At 42.7% G+C, this 19,964-nt stretch overlaps 2 protein-coding genes across 6 annotated transcripts in view; one reads left to right on the forward strand and one right to left on the reverse strand.

Moving 5' to 3' along the window:
• MDH1B (malate dehydrogenase 1B) overlaps positions 1-1,324 on the reverse strand; it is a 128,351-nt gene extending 127,027 nt beyond the window's left edge. For all 3 annotated transcript variants that reach the window (XM_029606350.1, XM_029606349.1, XM_029606348.1), the window contains exon 1: positions 1,226-1,324. In XM_029606350.1, the coding sequence (XP_029462210.1) occupies positions 1,226-1,322 (97 nt within the window). In that variant the 5' untranslated portion in view covers positions 1,323-1,324. The remainder of the gene's footprint in view (positions 1-1,225) is intronic.
• Positions 1,325-1,328: 4 nt separating this feature from the next.
• The window catches only part of FASTKD2 (FAST kinase domains 2), a 120,003-nt gene continuing 101,367 nt past the window's right edge, over positions 1,329-19,964 (forward strand). For 2 of the 3 annotated variants that reach the window (XM_029606345.1, XM_029606347.1), the window contains exons 1-2: positions 1,329-1,473; positions 17,475-18,356. In XM_029606345.1, coding sequence (XP_029462205.1) covers positions 17,571-18,356 — 786 coding nt within the window. In that variant the 5' untranslated portion in view covers positions 1,329-1,473; positions 17,475-17,570. Of the gene's footprint in view, positions 1,474-9,147; positions 9,293-17,474; positions 18,357-19,964 lie in introns of all 3 variants that reach the window. The other variant, XM_029606346.1, reaches the window with a different exon arrangement.

A 19,964-nucleotide genomic window follows, 5' to 3' on the forward strand; every position in this document is an offset into this window, starting at 1 on the left:
CAGATAATAGCATGAATTTTTTGGTTAGGGATTGAGCGTTTATAAGGAGAAAGGTGAGGTAGATTAAGTTTTTGACGTGTTTCTTGAAAGGGATGTTGATCAGGTGCCTGTATCCTATCTGGCGAGTTGCTTTGGGGGGGGGGGGAAATCAAGGTTGAGATGATTGGTGTTATCGAGTTCAAAATGCCTTCTGGTTATGGTGTCGAGGGTTAGGTGATGTTGTGTTACGTATGATGTGTCTTGATGGTTCGTTGATGACTGAGAGTTGTGTGCTTCTGTGCTAGGGTCTTGTGGTGTGCTGTCTCTTGCTGTTCGGTGGAGTCGGATCACTATTGTATGAGAGCTGGTTTTGATTGAGGTTGGTTCGTGGTGGAAGATCAGGAAGGTGGTATGTGAAGAACTAGTGAAGTTTGGAAGGGTGATGTCTGGTTGATTTCTGGAAGAAGTCAGGTTGGATGCTGGTTGAGGTCTGAGTGGAGGTTGGATGGGGATGGGATGATTGCAAGATGATTACAGGATGAAGTCGGGAAGAAAGAGTTCAGACATATTAGAATGAGGTCCGTGAAGTATTAGGAGTCAGGCTAGGGCGATATCTGGGTGAGGTCAGGATTTGGAATAGCTGCGGCTATGGTGCAGGTGAGTGAGTTTAAGGAAAGTTCTGGATGAGGGCTCACTGACATCAGAATCGAGAAATGTGCGAGATTTGTAAGAGGTAAGGGATCTGTCTGGGCGTAGAAGGTAGATGATGAGTTCATAGTAGGTTGTTAATGAACTGGAGGTAGCTGGTTCCACAGCCAGCGACTGTGGGACTATATGATGGGACTTGAGGGGCAGTGTCTCACGCCATGCTAGCAGACCTTCATTTGCATTAACCCTGCCCAAACTCCTCCAACTTGACTAATTTTGAATTTGCATACGTAATTTGTGCTGCGATATTTATCGCGTGCTTTAGCGCTCTAATGGGCGCGATTAAGACCCTAATGCGATTTGATGAATGACCCTGTTAAACTGTGAGCCCTCCGGGGCGAGGAAATACCTACAGAACCTGAATGTAATTTGCTTTGAAGTGGCCATAAGGTGAAATAGTAATAAAAAAATAACTTAATTAATATATAAATAGATTTTATGTCTGCAAAAAGGGACAGTGTCCTTTCTTATTATAACGGACAATTTTAAGACATTGAAACGTAAGGTTCTTGCGACCTAGTTAGTTCCAAGCACTTACCCGCTAGCACAAATTTTGCCATGAAGTCGATATACAGCGGCAAGTCTCTACCGTTGCTGAGCAACATGACGCCACGGCACCCAAGGCGTCTGGGCATGACGTCAGTGCGCACCCAACGCCAGGGGAAGTAGAGGAAAGCATGTCGGAAGTGACGCTTACTTCGCGAGATTTTGTACTGTTGTGCGACTTCCTTTTCATTACAGTGCGCGCGTGTCTGATTTGATTTGAGCTTCTATGGCCGTCTGAAGGTGAGAGAATACGTGAGGCGGATTGCGTTCACGTGATCTGTTGTTAGCCTCTGGGAGGGAAAGAGGAATGACTTGCGTCCGTCAGTTCTGGTTCCGGACTATTGCCACAGCAGTCACTATTAACTTTGTTACTGTTACTACTTGTATTAGGGGCTAGAGTTTGTTGTAGAGATCTTTACCGGCGTCCCTAAAGCCAAAGACACAGGATATGCAACACTAATACGGAGGTGGTTATTAGACTCTGGTTGCCTGTGTGCACTGCCGCTCTAAATAGTTTGAAAAAGAGAAGATGAGAGCTGATAGGAACCGTAATCCTCATCTAGTTTGCTTATCCTGATGTGGTACCGTAAAACCTATCTAGTCCCATGTTTTACCCCTACCTCATGATCCTCTGCATTTATACCAGGCTTTCTTTGATTCCTTTTACTACTATTGCCTGCTCTGGGTGGTTATGCCATGCTTTCACCATCAAGAGGCACATGGAATAACCTCCCAGTTTACATGGGCATAGTTTGGAGAGGGATAGGGGAGGGTAGTGCCCTCATCCACCCCAAATGCTTCGGGCTAGTGCTGAATCATTCCCTCCCATCCAACCCTCAGTATGACCATCCTAGCCTTTGCTAGTGTTGCCCCCAAAGAAAGCAACTATGCCCATGGCCTTATATCTCCTTGTTCTACTTTTATCTTTTGTAATCTGCTATAAACTCATGGTTGGGTTATAATGTTACTTGCAAGTATTATGCCAAATAAAAACTTTAAATTAAAAAAAAAAAGGACCGGAAACAGAGAGTAGGATTGAATGGTCAGTTTTCTCAGTGGAAGGGGGTAAACAGTGGAGTGCCTCAGGGATCTGTCCTTGACCCTGTGCTTTTTGGTGTGTTTGTGGATGATCTGGAGAGGAATACGACGAGTGAGGTTATCAAATTTGCAGACGATACAGGGTTGTTCAGAGTAGTTGAATCACAGGCGAATTGTGATGCATTGCAGAGAGACTTGCAGGACTGGAGGATTGAGCAACCAGATGGCAGATGACATTTTTCCAAAATATTTTATTAAACAAAAACAACTATGCCACAAAAAGAAAACAAACATATGCATGTCTGCATGAATAGTACAAAGGGCACAGCAGAAACAGTAACTCCATATTGACCATAAGTACTGATATTTTGCTTTTTTTCTCCCCCCCCCCCCCTTTCCCCTACGATGCTGACACCAATCTCTGCATACATAACTATCTCCTTCAGTGTAGTTAAAAAATGACTTATGTCGCTGTAGGCATGGTAACCTTGAAAGTAGCCTCCGATAATGGAAACAACTGTTGGATATAGTCAGGAAGGGAGCTGTAGAAAGCAAACCAAATGTCTTGAAAAACATTTTTCTTCATGTTTGAGTAGGAAGAATAAAGTGAGCCATACTCCATCTGAAACAAGGTCGTCATTTCCAAAGTAGATCAAATTCCCACATGGAATCCACCCCACCCCTCCAGTCTTGCTGTGTCCCATTTAGAGTTACAATTGCTGCTCTGTGCACAATGTTGTCATATCACTACTGCCATGAGCTGAAATTGTTAAAATTGGTGATATGACCAAACACTTCATCTCTTACCAAGAACTGGCAATATCTCTGAAAACGCTAGTGTCCTTGCCTGATGCTTGAGTCTGTTCTCTAAAGTCTGGAAATTACTGATTTAATTTATGAGCAGGTAATTTGTTCCATAATGAACAGTGTCAGAATTCCATTCTTTTGTAATAGTACAAAGAATCTGGTTTGTATTCCTGCAAGTTTAAAATCCTGTAGGTGTTTGAGATTTTTTTTACTTTCAAAGTTTGTTCCTAAGTTATTGCTTTTAATAATAGAGCCACCCCCCCCCCCCCCCCAGAGAACTATTTCTGTTTTGAGATCTTTTAACAGTGCCTTTGGGGTTCTGTTTATAAGTTCCCTATGTGAGATTGTGTCAAAGATCTTGCTGAAATCCAAGTACAATACATCTAGCATTCTGCCCTGATCCAACTCTCTAGTCAAAGAAATTGATTGCATTTGTCTGACAAGGCCTTTTTCTGGTAAAACCTTGCTGCCTCAGAACCTGTAAGCCACTGGATTTCAGAAACTGCACTATTTACTGTTTTAGCAGTGATTCCATTCATTTACTCATCATTGAGGTCTGACTAACTGGCTTCTAGTTTTCAGACTCTGCCTTACTTCCACCTCTGCCTGTGTCCAATACTTTGGAACTACCCCGACTCTAAAGAAGCATTGAAAAAGTCAGACACCCTTTGATGTACCCCACTGCTTTATCTACTTTTAGTTTTATTTTATTTATTTATTTATTTATTTATTTTTATTTGTAAGCTTTTATATATCGAAGTTTAGCTAAAGGCCTTCACTCCGGTTTACAAGTATAACAACGAATTACAGGCGAAAACACAACTGGTATAACAACAGATATGGATAGGTTATAACAATGGATACAAATTGGTTATATCTAACAGCTTATATAGCAACAGATTGGGTATATCGTCAGTTACAAAGACATTAACTATTTGTAAAAGTAGGAGGTGGCGTTTATCATGTTAATGCTTAGCCGATCCAGTCTTTGTAGGCTTGTCTGAAGAGCCAGGTTTTGAGTGATTTTTTAAATATTTTAGTGTTGTTTTGTAATCTTAGGTGTTCTGGTAGAGAGTTCCAGAGGTGAGGTCCTGCTATTGAAATGGCTCTGTTTCTTACGGTAGTAAGTTTGGCAGTTGAGACTGATGGTATTTCTAGTTGTAATTTGTTTGTTGCTCTTGTATTGCGTTGGGAGTTGTGTTTTTGAATAATGGAGTTTAGGCATGTGCTTTCACTGTTGTGTATTGCATTGTGGATAATGGTTAGTGTTTTATATTCAATTCTCTTTTCTACAGGTAACCAGTGTAAACCTTTTAGCACAGGAGTGATGTGATGTCATTTCTTTTGTGACCGGTGAGGATTCTGGCTGATGCGTTCTGTAGCAATTGGAGTGGTCGTATGGTAGCTTTGGGTAGGCCTATCAGGAGTGAGTTGCAATAGTCTAAGCTCGTGAATATAAGCGATTGTAGAATGGTTCTGAATTCAGGCTGATACAGTAGTGGTTTTAGGTGTTTGAGGATTAGTAATTTGTGGAAGCCTTCTTTGATTTTCATTGCGATATGTTTTTTGTATTTAAGCTCTGGATCTAATCATATTCCTAGATCTTTCACGTTTTCTTTTAATTTGATGTATGTGTTGTCAATTTGTATGGCGTGGTTCAGGTTGACTCTGGAGTTTTTTCTTTCGAGTAGTATGCATTCGGTTTTGTCCATGTTAAGACATAGTTTCATGTGGTTTAGCATGTTTCTTATGGTGTTGAGGTAGGTGGCTGAGAGTTTCATTGCATTTTCGAGGGTGTTTGTTACGGGTATGATTAATTGGATATCGTCGGCGTACATGTAGTATGTAATGCCGAGACTCGTGAGGAGCTGGCAAAGAGGCAGGAGGTATATATTAAACAGAGTGGCTGAAAGAGCAGATCCTCGGGGTACTCCGGTTTCAAGAGGTATGGCATCTGATGAGTGGTTGTTGATGTTTACCTTGAAGTATCTATTTTTGAGGAAGGATGTAAACCAGTCAAGAGTTTTGCCAGATAGACCGATGTCAGCTAGTCTGGAGTTTAGGCTTTTATGTTCGACCGTGTCAAATGCGGCGGAGAGGTCGAATAGGATGAGGATGTATCTTTGTCCATTGTCGAAACCTCTTAATATTGTGTTTGATAAGTTGAGTAGTAAGGTTTCTGTGCTATGGTTTTTTCTGAAACCGTGTTGGGTGGGGTGTAAGATGTTGTTTTTTTTCGAGATGCTCATTGAGTTGTTTGTGCTGCTTTCTCTTTCAGTTTGGCGAGGAGGGGTAAGTTTGAGATTGGGTGGGAGTTCAGATCTTCAGGATTAAGGTTCTTTTTTTTTTATGGGTTTAATTGTGGCAATTTTTAGTTTGTCTGGGAGTTCACATTCTTCTAGTGATTTATTTATGATTGCTGTAATGGTTGGAGTAATGGTTTGGGCTATTTCCTTTAAGGCACGAATTGGAATTATGTCGAGTTCATGACAGGCTGGGTTTAAGTTTCTTAATAGCTTCTCCGTTTCGGTAGTTGATATGGGTTCGAAAGTGGACCAGGGTATTTTATTTTTGATGATTAGCTGCTCATTTTGGTTAGGGGATTTGTTGATATTCCCTGTTATTTTGCTGATTTTTTTCTTGAAGAACAAGGCAAGATCTTGGCTTAGATTTTTGGTTTGGGATGTGGGGTGGTGGTTGTCTGATATTAGGTTGTTTACTATGCTGTAAAGTGATTTTCAGTTGTTAGCGGAGTTTGGGATTTTTTTACTGTAATATTCTCGTTTCGTTTTGTTAATCAGCTTTTTATATGCTGTAAATTGTGTGCGATATCTTTCCAGAGTCAGAGGACCTTTATTTTTTCGCCATTTTTTTGTCTTTTTTCCTTAGGGTGGATTTGGTGTCTCTTAGTTGGGTGTTGAACCAAGGGTTTGCTTTTTCTCTTTTGTTCTTGATCTGTTTTGTTCTTTCAGGGTTAATGTTGGCGATTTCCGTAGTAAGTTGGTGCCATGATTGGGTGGAGTTATTTATGTTGGAGAGAGCTAGATTTGTTAGATGCTTTTCGAGTTCTTGTTGGAGAAGGTCAGATTGGAAGGGTGGTCGGTATTTGAAGGAGTATGTTTCATTTGTTTCGTTCGTGTTGCCAATGTTTGCTTGGGTCTTGCAGTGCAGGAGATAGTGGTCGGACCATGGGACTGGTGAGTATGATATTGTAATGTTTGAGAAGAAGTTGTCGTTTGTGAAAATCAGGTCATGAGCATAGTCTTTGAGAAATTGCTTGAAGTCTCTCGCTTCCCGGCCAATGCAGTTCATCCGTTTTTGCAACAACCAACAAGGACTGAATTGCAAAGGCTGGGTAGACAAATAAGCATGAGAATAGCTTTCTTATTGCGGCAGTTACTACCCCTAACCAATTAAGCTAGATACTTCACTTAGAAGCAGTTCCAGCACTGCTGTCTACATCAGTGGCGGGGGTGGAAGATAAATAGAACCAAAAAGTTACTAATAAAGGCCAAGAGTATCAGATAAGTATGAAAAAAAAGGGTGAAAGCTTGCTGGGCAGACTGGATGGGCCGTTTGGTCTTCTTCTGCCGTCATTTCTATGTTTCTATGCTTCCATTCCTGCTTGTGGCACTTTTCTGTGCTGCAACTGAACAGAAATATTTGTTAAGCAATTCCTCTCTCTTCATCAGCCTCTACATAGTCCCCCCTTCATCTTTGAGTCTTATAATCTCATTTTTGCATTGCCTTTTGTCACTAGCATACAGTATCTAAGAAAGTCTTGTTCCCCCCCCCCTCCCGTTTTCCCATATTAGCTATTTTTTCTTCCATTTGTGCCTTCGTTCTCCTGACTACTTCCTAGGCCCTCTTAGCTTTTCTAGATCTTGTTGCCTCTCTTCCTCTTTATGGGATTTCTTGTAGTTTTATGAATGCTAACCTTATTCTCCCTTACATTTTCACCTATTTCTTTAGAAAACCAGTATCCTTCCTCTTACCTTTATTTACTTTTCTAACAAAAAGGTTTGTTGCCCTTACAATATCTCCTTTTAGTTTTGCACACTGCTCTTCTATGTTCTGTATCTTAATCCATCCAGGTAATGCCTCCTGTCAGGGCAAGTGGTGCTGGTAATGGGTAACCCCCAGAGCAAGAGCTGGGCAGTATCCAAACAGAATGGACTGCTACAAGACAAGACTGGACTGGCCAGGCACCTTCTGCCTGAAACAGCCACCTCTCCTTCTGGTTGATCCCTCAGGTTCTAATGGCTGTCAGGACTTAACAAGAGGTACACAGCAAAGGCAAATACGGAAGGACACCTGCTGGGGTAGAGCTGGCCTCAGAAAAAAAGAATTGGAAAGAAAAGGGTGCCCACAAAACAAGAAGTGCACCACAAGAAAGATAAAACAAAAGGCCACTAAACTAGGGCCAAGAGCAAAACAAACAGGAAATCAAAAGGCCCCTAAACTTGGGTCAATACCCAGGGCAAACAGAACAAACACCGACAGGACAAGAAAGCTACATTAATAGGACCAAATATAGAGCAAAGACAAGGCAAAAACTAGGACTAAGATGGCCACAACACAGAGTGCAGGAATCTCCAAGCAGTGGTAAGGAACTCAGGGAAGTGCAACTTATATGCTGAGTAGTGCAGGGGACATGGCTATCTCCTTCCGCTGGTTGGGGTGCATTACTCACATGTCTGAACTGGTCTGCCTGGACTTGAGGAAAGGAAATTATTAGGTAAGAGTACATTTCACCATGAGTTCTCACATGCAACTTAAGTGTACGAAAATCAAATGGGAAAACTGGATAGGTAATTATAGTCTTTATCTGCTGTCACATAGTATTCTGTTTTATGTAAATGGCGATTTGAAAATCAGTTATGGCCCAGTGAACAGAAAAATATATCCTTAAGTTGCTTTTGTGCATGCTTTTATGTGCACTGAGGAGAGGCCTTCTAGAGGATGGAGTTCTGATTTGCATGTTTAAAGTATGTGCATAAGTTACCACGCACAAGTTATGTCCTGTGTGGAGCAGGTGTAAATGTGTGTGTGCTAATGTGTGCATGTACTTGCTTAATTACTAGAGTATTTTCAAAGTGAACTTATGTGCATATGATTGCTTTGAAAATACTTGGTAAAGTTTGCGTGTACAATGTACATGTAGAGTTTACTGCTATGCAGGCTGTTTGAAAACTGCTCTCCCTATATGTTACTAAAATAATGAGATGTACAGTGTTTTAATGTTAACATGACTTTATTAGAGAGAGCATGGCCATGTTAACACTGCCACACTGAAAGGACATTTTTTCCCTGTGCTGACTGACCTGAAGTGAAAGGGGTGATGAATTTTGGGAATACTGCCCCTGAAGTATAAAAATGGCTTCCTTTTCACCTGCTAGACCAGTCCATTACACTTGGGGTTACTCAGCTCCTCAGCTGCTGGAGACAGAGAACACACCCCCTTTTTTTCATCATCTCACCTTGGCCATAAGAAGGGAGTGGTTGTAGGCCCTTGCCAATAGTCTATTGTCTCATGCAAATTGCAGACGGGTGGATGGAGTAATTATGCAGCTTCCAGAGTCAGGTAGAGCTTTCAAAGCGCTTGGATTAACAACTTTGAGGGATTGATTTCCCCAGGATATCTGCTGTCCAATTACCTCCCCGCCCCCCCTGCCACTGGTGTTTTAGTCACCTAGGTGTGTAGGTTCCATGCTCCCAAGGGATTGAGGACCCCAATCCCTAGTGAGCAGATGATCTTTAAGACCTGGTACTATCATCTATCAGAGGTTAGTTTCTCAAGGTTCCTCTCTCTCCCTCCCACTGACAAGGTTACTGCTCTGGCTTTGTTAAGCGAATAAAGCTCTATAAGACAAAAAAAAAAAAAAAAAAAAGCAATCCAGGGCATGTGGGCTGAAGAAAGTTGCAGAGCCTGCAGAGGCAGGCAAAGAGGCCACAGTGGGGAGCTGAACTGCGGTAATTCTAAGAATCACGACTTTCAGCAAGAGTGGCGATGGTCTTGCACTGCGGCATCTAACAGGACCGCATTTGTCCTTTTTGTTGCAACCGCAGCAGAGATGTGGCAACCGTCTTCTTTATGAGGCTGCCCCAGAGGTGATGAGTCTGTCAGAGCCTGGGAGAGGGAGATGGCATTGGCGTTGTCTTAACACATGGGAAGGCAAACCGGAAGCAGAGCTGTGTGAGTTAAAAAAGAAAGGTAAATTGCTTAGGGGACATAGATGTTGTGCCTGTGGGGTGAGAAAGGTGCCTAGCGTAGTGGGCTCCTTCTTCATTTGTGATGGTGAGCCAGACTCCAAAACACTTGGAAATACATAGTGGGATGTTACCTTGGGTGGGGAAGCACCACAGGAGGAGTCTGAAAGAATTGCTACCAAGACTCCTCTAGTTCTTAGGGACGAAGAAGGGCCTTCCCCAGGCAGCTGAGGTCCTTATCCCTTGGGGAGGAAAGAGACCCCCTGGGAAGGCCCCGAGATGGATAAAATAGGATTGGAACCGAGCCCAGGCTCAGCTATGAACCTGGTAAGGGTCCACCCTATGACATTTTCTCCAGATTTTGTCCTTATAATGCACCAAGCTTTCTGTGCAATGTAGAAGCCAGGTGCTGTGGTGGAATAAAGACCCCTAGACCAAGGGTCCCTTGATGGGAGGGGTGAGATTCATAAACATCCTCCAGAGCCCCTGAGTCTAAAGCCATCCCCTGCCATGATGCCCACCCTGGACTCCTGGAAATAGGATTGGCTAGGGAAAGAATCAGGTCATAGTGCACCTCGAGCTCCGAGGAGGAGGGGCAGTGCTCGTCAGAAGAAGAGGAAGAACACTCCTTCATAGTTAGATTATTCTGAAAAGAGGAGCTAACAGCCCTCATCTCAAGCATACAAGTGACTTTAAAGAACTCAAACACCAACTCAGATGATCAGAAGGATGGTGACCCCCATTATACAAGGGATAAGGAATCCAGCAAGGATATTTCCACTGAATGAGGCATTAAAGCAGATTGTATTGGCCGAATGGGAATCCCCTCAGAGGTGACTTAGAGGTAGCAGGACGATGGGGAAACTTTACCCCTGCCTGCAGATGAGAAGAATAAGATGTTGCAAATCCCAGTGGATGCATTAGTTGCCCATAGAACTACCATCCCAGTAGAAGCAGGTACAGCGATAAAGGACCCTCAAGAAAGAAACAATCCTTAAACAGGCCTTCACCACTATTATTTATTTATATTCTGCTTTCCAGCACTTCAAATCAGATTACATTCAGGTAATATGGGTATTTCCCTGTCCCCAGAGGACTCACAATCTAAGTTTGTACTGAGGCAATGGAGGTCCATTCATGAATAAAGAAGGGACTCTAGCAGATAGATCTAGGGACCACAGATTCACAGATTTACTTTTTTTCAGTTCTTTATGTAAATTATATGAAAGAGACTTGCACTTACCAACCATGGAGGTCCCGGCTTTATTCCACAACGGTTATGTGGCTTGGGTGGCCCTACTTTTGGATTCAGTAGCTGCCTGAGAATCAAGAAACCACGTGCTTAGAATCAGCAATGACCTTTCTAGCAGATACAATGTACAATCTCATCAGACTGACCTTTAAATCCAGAGTAGCATCCGGCAGGCTCCTCTGGCTCCATAATTGGGTGGCAGACTCAGTGTCCAAGGCTCGCATGCATAGGCTCCACTTTAAACGGGACTTCTTTTTGGTGAAGATTTAGAAAAATTGATAAAGGACCTGGGTCAAACCAAGCCTCAAAAACCAACAGAAACAGAGGTTGACCAGGCATGCAGGGGTTTGGGCAGCAGTAGTTCAGATAGCGTAAGAGTAAGGTGTCAGGTGTTGTAGAAGTATATGCATCTAGAGAGAAATTTCTGTCCTTTTATGGGACCAGGAGGCCAAGGTCAGAGCTTCTGGTAGCCACAGACAGCGGATGCCCCACATAGTGATACCAGGTAAGCTTCTCTGGTGGCAATAATAAGAAAAGTAGTCCAAGTGCCTGAAACTAAAAACTCACCTGAGCTAAAAAATTTTAACTTATCCCTATTAATTAAAAAGCAGAATGAAAATACAAACAAAAAACAAATTTTGAGATGTTTGTATACTAATGCCAGAAGTCTAAGAAGTAAGATGGGAGAATTAGAATGTATAGCAGTAAATGATGACATAGGCTTAATTGGCATCTCAGAGACATGGTGGAAAGAGGGCAACCAATGGGACAGTGCTATACCGGGGTACAAATTATATCGCAATGACAGAGAGGAGCACCCGGGAGGAGGTGTAGCGCTTTATGTCCGGCATGGCATAGAGTCCAACAGGATAAACATCCTGCATGAGACTAAATGCACAATTGAATCTTTATGGGTAGAAATCCCTTGTGTGTCAGGGAAGACTATAGTGATAGGAGTATACTACCGTCCTCCTGGTCAAGATGGTGAGACTGATAACTAAGAGAAATTAGGGAAGCTAACCAAATTGGTAGTGCGGTAATAATGGGAGTCTTCAATTACCCCAAAATTGACTGGGTAAATATATCATCGGTACATGCTAGAGATATAAAGTTCCTGGATGGAATAAATGACATTTTTATGGAGCAATTGGTTCAGGAACCAACAAGAGAGGGAGCAATTTTAGATCTAATTCTCAGTGGAGCACAGGATTTGGTGAGAGAGTTAACGGTGGTGGGGCCGCTTGGCAATAGTGATCATAATATGATCAAATTTGAATTAATGACTGGAAGGGGGACAGTAAGCAAATCCACAGCTCTCGTGCTAAACTTTCAAAAGGGAAACTTTGATCAAATGAGAAAAATTGTTAGAAAAAAACTGAGGAGCAGCTACAAAGATAAAAAGTATGCAAGAGGCGTGATCATTGTTAAAAAAAATACCATCCTAGAAGCACAGTCCAGATACATTCCACATATATTAAGAAAGGTGGAAAGAAGGCAAAAACGATCACCGGCATGGTTAAAAGGGGAGGTGAAAGAAGCTGTTTTAGCCAAGCTATCTTCATTCAAAAATTGGAAGAAGAATTCAACAGAAGAAAATAGGATAATGTAAGACATTGATAAGTCTGGCTAAGAGAGAATTTGAAAAGAAGTTGGCCATAGAGGCAAAAACTCATAGTAAAAACTTTTTTAAATATATCTGAAGCAGAAAGCCTGTGAAGGAGTCAATTGGACCGTTAGATGATCGAGGGGTGAAAGGGGCACTTAGAGAAGATAAAGCCAACACGGAAAGATTAAATTATTTCTTTGCTTCGGTGTTTACTAAAGAGGATGTTGGGGAGGTACCCATACCGGAGAAGGTTTTCATGGGTGATAATTCAGATGGACTGAACCAAATCACAGTGAACCTAGAAGATGTGGTAGACCTGATTGACAAACTGAAGAGTAGTAAATCACCTGGATCAGATGGTATACACCGCAGAGTTCTGAAGGAACTCAAAAATGAAATTTCAGACCTATTAGTAAAAATTTGTAACTTATCATTAAAATCATCCATTGTACCTGAAGACTGGGAGGATAGCTAATGTAACCCTAATATTTCAAAAGGGCTCCAGGGGCGATCTGGGAAACTAAAGACCGGTTAGCCTGACTTCAGTGCCAGGAAAAATAGTGGAAAGTGTTCTAAATATCAAAATCATAGAACATATAGAAAGACATGGTTTAATGGAACAAAGTCAGCATGGCTTTACCCAAGGCAAGTCTTGCCTCACAAATCTTCTTCATTTTTAGAAGGAGTTAATAAACATGTGGATAAGGGTGAACCGGTAGATATAGTATACTTGGATTTTCAGAAGGCGTTTGACAAAGGTCCTCATGAGAGGCTTCTAGGAAAAGTAAAAAGTCACGAGATAGGTGGCGATGTCCTTTCGTGGATTACAAACTGACTAAAAGACAGGAAAAAGAGTGTAGGATTAAATGGACAATTTTCTCAGTGGAAGGGAGTGGGCAGTGGAGTGCCTCAGGGATCTGTATTGGGATCCTTACTTTTCAATATATTTATAAATGATCTGGAAAGAAATATGAGTGAGGTAATCAAATTTGCAGATGATACTAAATTGTTCAGAGTAGTTAAATCACAAGCAGATTGTGATAAATTGCAGGAAGACCTCGTGAGACTAGAAAATTGGGCATCGAAATGGCAGATGAAATTTAATGTGGATAAGTGCAAGGTGATGCATATAGGGAAAAATAACCCATGCCATAGTTATACAATGTTAGGTTCCATATTAGATGCTACCACCCAAGAAAGAGATCTAGGCGTCATAGTGGATAACACATTGAAATCATCGGTTCAGTGTGCTGAGGCAGTCAAAAAGCAAACAGAATGTTGGGAATTATTAGAAAGGGAATGGTGAATAAAACGGAAAATGTCATAATGCCTCTATCGCTCCATGGTGAGACCGCACCTTGAATACTGTGTACAATTCTGGTTGCCGCATCTCAAAATAGATATAGTTGCGATGGAGAAGGTACAGAGAAGAGCGACCAAAATGATAAGGGGAATGGAACAGCTCCCCTATGAGGAAAGACTAAAGAGGTTAGGACTGGGATATGATAGAGGTGTTTAAAATCATGAAAGGTCTAGAACTGGTAGATGTGAATCGGTTATTTACTCTTTCAAATAATAGAAAGACTAGGGGGCATTCTTTTTCACTCAGTGCACAATTAAACTCTGGAATTTGTTGCCAGAGGATGTGGATAGTGCAGTTAGTATAGCGTTGTTTAAAAAAGGATTGGATAAGTTCTTGGAGGAGAGTCCATTTCCTGCTATTAATTAAGTTGACTTAGAAAATAGCCACTGCTATTACTAGCAACAGTAACATGGAATAGACTTAGTTTTTGGGTACTTGCAGGTTCTTATGGCCTGGATTGGCCACTATTGGAAACAGGATGCTGGGTTTGATGGACCCTTGGTCTGACCCAGTATGGCATGTTCTTATGTTTTTAATACTAGTAGGAGGATGGTTAGTTGGGTATTACACGAAGTGGGCCCAAATAAAACAGCACCCAATGGGTCCTGGATATAATTTCAAGAGGGTATGCTCCTGAGTATGTTGCTCCAGTACAAAGTATGTTTATGATTTCCCCCTGTGCGTTGCAAACCAAGAAAGAGGCTGTAAAGTTGACCCTTCAAAGATTGCGGGACTTGGAAGCAATAATTCCAGTTCTGGTGCAGGAAACAGGCCAAGGGGCCTGTTCCATTTATTTTCTAGTTCCAAAGAAGGATGGTACCTTCCAGCCCTCGTAGATTTAAAGGAGGCCAACAAATACCTAAGAGTACTGCATTTCAGAATGGAGACCCTTTGCTCAGTCATGGCAGTGGTGAGAAAAGGAGAGTTTCTGACATCGTTAGACCTGGCAGAGACCTACCTTCACTTTTCCATGAGATTACTTCATTTTTGCATTTTAAGACAGTTGCATTTGGGGCCATTGCAAGCCCTTACCCTTAGGGCTTGCAATGGCCCCAAGGACTTTTACAATCATGGTTGTAGTGGCAGCCCTTCACAAACGAGGAATATTTGTTCATCCCTTTTTGGACAATTGGTTTGTCAAAGCCAAAACTTTCCAGGAGAGCCAGCATGCTTCAGCTACAGCGATCCAGTTTCTAGAGAGACTGACTAGGTAGTGAATTACACAAAAAGCAACTTAGAACCCTCTCAGTAACTGGAGTTTTTAGGTCCGCTCTTCGACACAAGAGAAGGAAGGGTGTTTTACCACCCAAAAGAGTCTCCAGGATCTGAAGTTATTTCAGATCCTGGATTCACCCAGGGTATGGGACTACCTCCAGTTACTGGGGCTTATGATGGCCCCCCATAGATGTAGTCCCCTGGGCAAGGCACATATGCACCTGCTATAAAGGTCACTGTAGGCTTGCTGGTCACAATCCTTTCAGAGCTACGTCCAATGCCTACAGGTCTCCCAGACAGTGGAAGAGAGTCTGAACTGGTGGCTAGAGCCAGTCAGTCCCACAAAAGGAGTTTTCCTAGATATCTCCAACTGGATAGTGCTAATCATAAACTCCAGCATGGCCGGTTGGGGAGCACATTGTCAGAGCCAGGTGGCCCAAGGCAGTTGGTCCAGGGAGGAAGCTTTCTGGCCAATAAACAGATTAGAGCTAAAAGCCATAAGATGGGCCTTGCTAACAAGGATAAGGGGGAAGGCAGTAAGAATCCTTTCCGATAGTGCTATGGCAGTGACGTTCATAAACAAATAATGAACACCTCGCCGCCCCCGGCTTGCAGAGGAATTGAGCAGGATACTCATCTGGGCAGGGGAGAACCTGCTCCAATTGTCAGCATCCCATATTGCCGGAAACAGAAAATACACAAGCAATCTATCTCAGGAACAAGCTGGAACTAGAAGAATGGGAGTATAGCTAGGAAGTGTTCCAGAAGATAGTGGAGAAATGGGGTTCACCTGCAGTGGACTTGATGGCTTCTTGAACCACCGACAAGGCAGACAGGTTTTTTCACGTGGCAAAAGGAGGTAGATTCCAGGGGGATAGAAGCCCTTATCCACCCATGGCTGTAGGATAAACTCTTGCATGCATTTCCATATTGACTTTTGACAGACAAGGTTATAAAGAGAATAGAAGCTCACCCTTCAGAATTGATAATGGAGGCAATGGATTAGCCAAGAAGGCCATGGTATGCAGACCTGATGAGGCTCCTGGTGGGGTCCCCACTACAGCTCCCCAGAAGCCCAGGGCTGCTGCAACAGGGCCCAATTCACATGGAAGAACCAGTTCCATTCTGTCTTATGGCTTAGCTCTTGAAAGGGCATGTGTTCAAAGTAGAGGATACTCACAGGTGGCAGTGGCAACCATGCTTAAAGTCCAGAAAAATATCGACCTCCTAGACTGGGCGGGAGGTTGTTTGAGCTTTACGCACGAAAGAATACATTTTCTCCATGGAAGGCAGCCATCTCATGGATACTAGAGCTCTTGTGGGTAAGCCACTTATTATAGCCGGATATCCAGTGGGTGGATCAGCTTGGTACTAACCTGGCTAACTTATCTGGATAAGTGGTGATTTTCATATTTATCTATTTATCAGATAAGTTAGACCTCCATAGAGCAGGTCTCACTTAGCCAGATATAACTTATCCGGCTAATTAGTGCTTTTTGACAGTATATTCAGCAGCATAGCTGTGCTGCTGAATATCCCAGGTAAGTTAGATGGATAAGTATTATCCCGCTAACTTACCTACCTGTTTTCTTTTAAATATCTACCTCCATCTCTTTGACATATTTTCAACTGTAGATAGGCCAAGGGTGCTTCATACACACTCTGCTAGAGCACAGGCATCTTCCTGGGTTGAAACATTTGTCTCCTCTGGAGAAACCTGCAAGCCTGCTACATGGTCATCCCTGCACTCATTTTCTAAACTCTATAAGTTAAATGTACAGGTGAAGAAGAAATGGCCTTCAGGTGTGGAGTTCTTAAGGAAGCCCTGTTTTCCTCCTGCCCAGTCTAGGGGGTAGTTTTGTACCTCCCAAGTGTAATGGACTGGTGTAGCAGGTAAAAAAGAAAGTAATATTTGTCCTTACCTGATCATTTCTTTCCTTGAGTTTTGCTAGACCAGTTCAGCGCCCACTTGGGAATATAGGTGACATAAATTAAGAGACGCCGGAAGTATCCAGCTCTCCTTTTGCTCTTCCCTCTCCTGAGAAAGGGAATTACCTAGTCCTAGAGGATAATTAAAAAAAAAAGCGAAAGAAAGGGGTCCTTGTCTGGTTATTTTGGCAGGCAGCTACTGGCAAGGGCCTATGAAGACTCTCCTTTTTATGGCCGAGGTGAGATCAGGAAAAAAGCATATGTATGTGTGGGGTTGTTCTCTGTCTCCAGCTGCTGGGGAGTCAGGTAATCTCAAGTGTAATGCAATGGTCTAAAGTACTCAAGAAAAGAAATGTATCAGGTAAAGACATATTTTACCTCTCTGGCCTGAGACTCCCCATTACCTTGAAGTCAAGTTGGACTTTTTGGGCCTTCTGCTCCACAGGCTTCTTACCTCACTCCTCCAAGAACAAAAACAAATTTGGGTATTTTGGAGCCCTTCTGCCTCTTCCCTCACCCCCACAGCACACATTTGAGGCTCCAGTTCTCTCATTCCTGCCCTACACTGTGCCAGTGAAATTTTCACTGACAGGAGGAAGCCATTTTTCTTCCTGCCAGTAGAGATGCCAAATTTTAAATTGTGCTTCTGACTTTGACCTGCAAATGGAAGTGAAGATGTCAGTGATGCCATTTTAAAGTTGGTGTCTTTGCTGCCAGGAATGAAACAGACTCCCTACTACTAGGGAAAGTTTCACTTATTGGGGATGGATTTCTTCATCTTAGGTAAATGTTCTTAACCTTCTTTCTTCACTTTTTTGCAGGTAAATAATGATCCTTACCCTGGTTGGCTTATTTCTTGGCTTCTGTTTTCTGAGTTGGTATTTACAAGCTTTATTTCTTATCAAGCCTGCATCAGAATGCATAGCATGGCAACATGTTATGTAAGGAGCATCAGACTCTCGTCTATGTTGAGCCCTGCATTAGGCCACAGTATTTGTAGTATTCATGTGAGGACGTGTACCTCTCGTAAAAGCTGGCAAAACATGGTTCAGAATGTGAAAACAAGCAGATCCCTGTTAGCCTCTCATACTGGCATTCCTGATTCTTATGTAAGGTTTTTATGTCAGGAGACCCCACTAAGAGGTCCAGGAGAGGCTGCTGTGGAAGAACAGAATTCAGAGACTGAGGTCAGTAAGCTGATGCAGAGCCCTACAGCAGTCTGTATTAATTCTAGCTACCCTGAAACAGACATCCTATCCCAGCCCATTGGTGCCAAGTTAACAGAGAAACAAAACTTTGATTATTTGGACCCTCTGGCTGAAGATGTTAGTGTTGAAGAGGGAAGAGATGTTCCTGAGATGAAGAAAGAAATGTTGCAACAGAAATTCCGTGAAACTCTTCAAAAGTGTACATCTCCCAGCGATGTGCTTGACCTAACGATGATGTACTCTTTGACTGGGAAACAGAACAGCAGCTGTCTCTCTACCATGTGGGAAGTCACTAAAAAGATGTCTGAAGAGCAGAAATGGTTGGAGAGACGTCTGATGTTTGAGCATCCTGCCTTTCCACAGCTGTGCTATCAGGTCATGCAGGCTGCCAGAAGCTTGACCTGTGAAGATCTGGTCTACAGTCTGCATGCGGTAGTGAAGCTCCGTGTATCCCAGCGCACACGGTTAATTCAAACCTTGGTGAGGGTTTGCCAGGTAAGGAGCATTATGCATTTGTTCTATTATGTAGTGATTCTGTAGGGTTTTTTTTTTTTTAAACTCATTCACAAAGCTGCTGGAAATGATAACTTAAGAGAATTGCATATCCACAATGTTTAACAGTCTCTGCAGCTTTCTGACTTTTTTTTGTTGATTTTGGAGAGAGAGGTGAAGGGGAGAATGTTCTTTGCTTTTTAACTTTATTCCCCCTTCAATTTTCCTTGTTTCACCAGTTCATCACATGTGTATTTGATCAGTCTGTAGGCTATCTGTTCCCCCTGTATTTAACTACACAGAATTAGGAATTTTGAGCTGAGCTGTGAGGAACAAAGCAGAACACCTCTAGCCTGAATACAAAGACACATCCAGTATATTCTGCAAGAATAAATTATTACTTCTGCGCACAAAAACTTAAAATTCTGCATATTGGTCAAAATAACACAGTATACATGACAGTCTTTAATTGTTGAGCAAAATGTTAACTATAAGAATATTTTGAATTCAATAATTTTTCATTTACCGAAATCCCAATTACCATATATATATACCGTATTTTCCGGCGTATAGGATGCAATTTTTTCCCCTCAAAATGGAAAAATAAGGAGTGCGTCCTATGCGCTGGTAATCAAAATTAACAGCGTCTGGTGGGGGGTGGGGGGGGGGGGGGAGTGTTGCGGTGGCATTGGGGAACGAGGGCGTGCCGCCCGATTGGCCAGTGCTGGGTTAAAGGGGCTTGCCGAAGCCGCTTTTAAGCCCCTTTAACCCAGCACCGGCCAATCGGGCGGCGTGCCCTGGCTCCCCGACGCCACCGCAACACTCCCCCCCCCCCCCCCCCACCAGACGCTGTTAGTAATTTTGATTATGATGACCGCCTCAAAATTGCTAACAGCGTCCGGTGGGGTGGGGGGGGGGAGTGTTTTGCAAGAAAGACTACCAACATCTCAAGAGTGTTTTACAATCAGATCTGGGCAACCACAATCTACTCTACAAAGGCCGTTTCCTCAGGGGCATGGAGGTAGGTATATTAAAGGCTGTAGAAAAAACCCATTTTAATAGTAAGATACTATTTTGATTACCGGCTGAAAATTACTAACAGCGTCTGGTGGGGGGGGGAGTGTCATGGTGGCGTCGGGGAGCAAGGGTGCACCACCCGATTGGCCGGTGCTGGGCAAGCCCCCTTTGCCCAGCACCGACCAATCTGGGAGCGTTACCGGTGCATAGGACCTGCAGAATCGCTCCCCGAATTGGGCTGAGCAACACTCCCCGCCCCCCTCCCACTGGACGCTGTTAGTAATTTTGATTACTGGCACATAAGACCTGCAGAATCGCTCCCCAATTATTTTTTTTCCTTAAAAATATGTATAAAAAAGGGGGTGCATCTTTTACTCCACTGTATCCTATATGCCGGCAAATACGGTATTTGTTGTATTTTAATTTTCTGCTTCACGGACCTTCATATCACCCCATGGATAGAGGGCACTATCACTCAATATTTTTACCTCTTCGGGGTCATATTTAATCATTGGTCCAAACAATCCAGAATTTTTCTAAATTTTACTCATTTTTTTGTTTCTTTAAGCCTTTTCTTAAAATAAGGAGCACTTT

Source organism: Rhinatrema bivittatum, chromosome 6 (assembly GCF_901001135.1).
Source record: "Rhinatrema bivittatum chromosome 6, aRhiBiv1.1, whole genome shotgun sequence".
NCBI classification, from domain to species: domain Eukaryota; kingdom Metazoa; phylum Chordata; class Amphibia; order Gymnophiona; family Rhinatrematidae; genus Rhinatrema; species Rhinatrema bivittatum.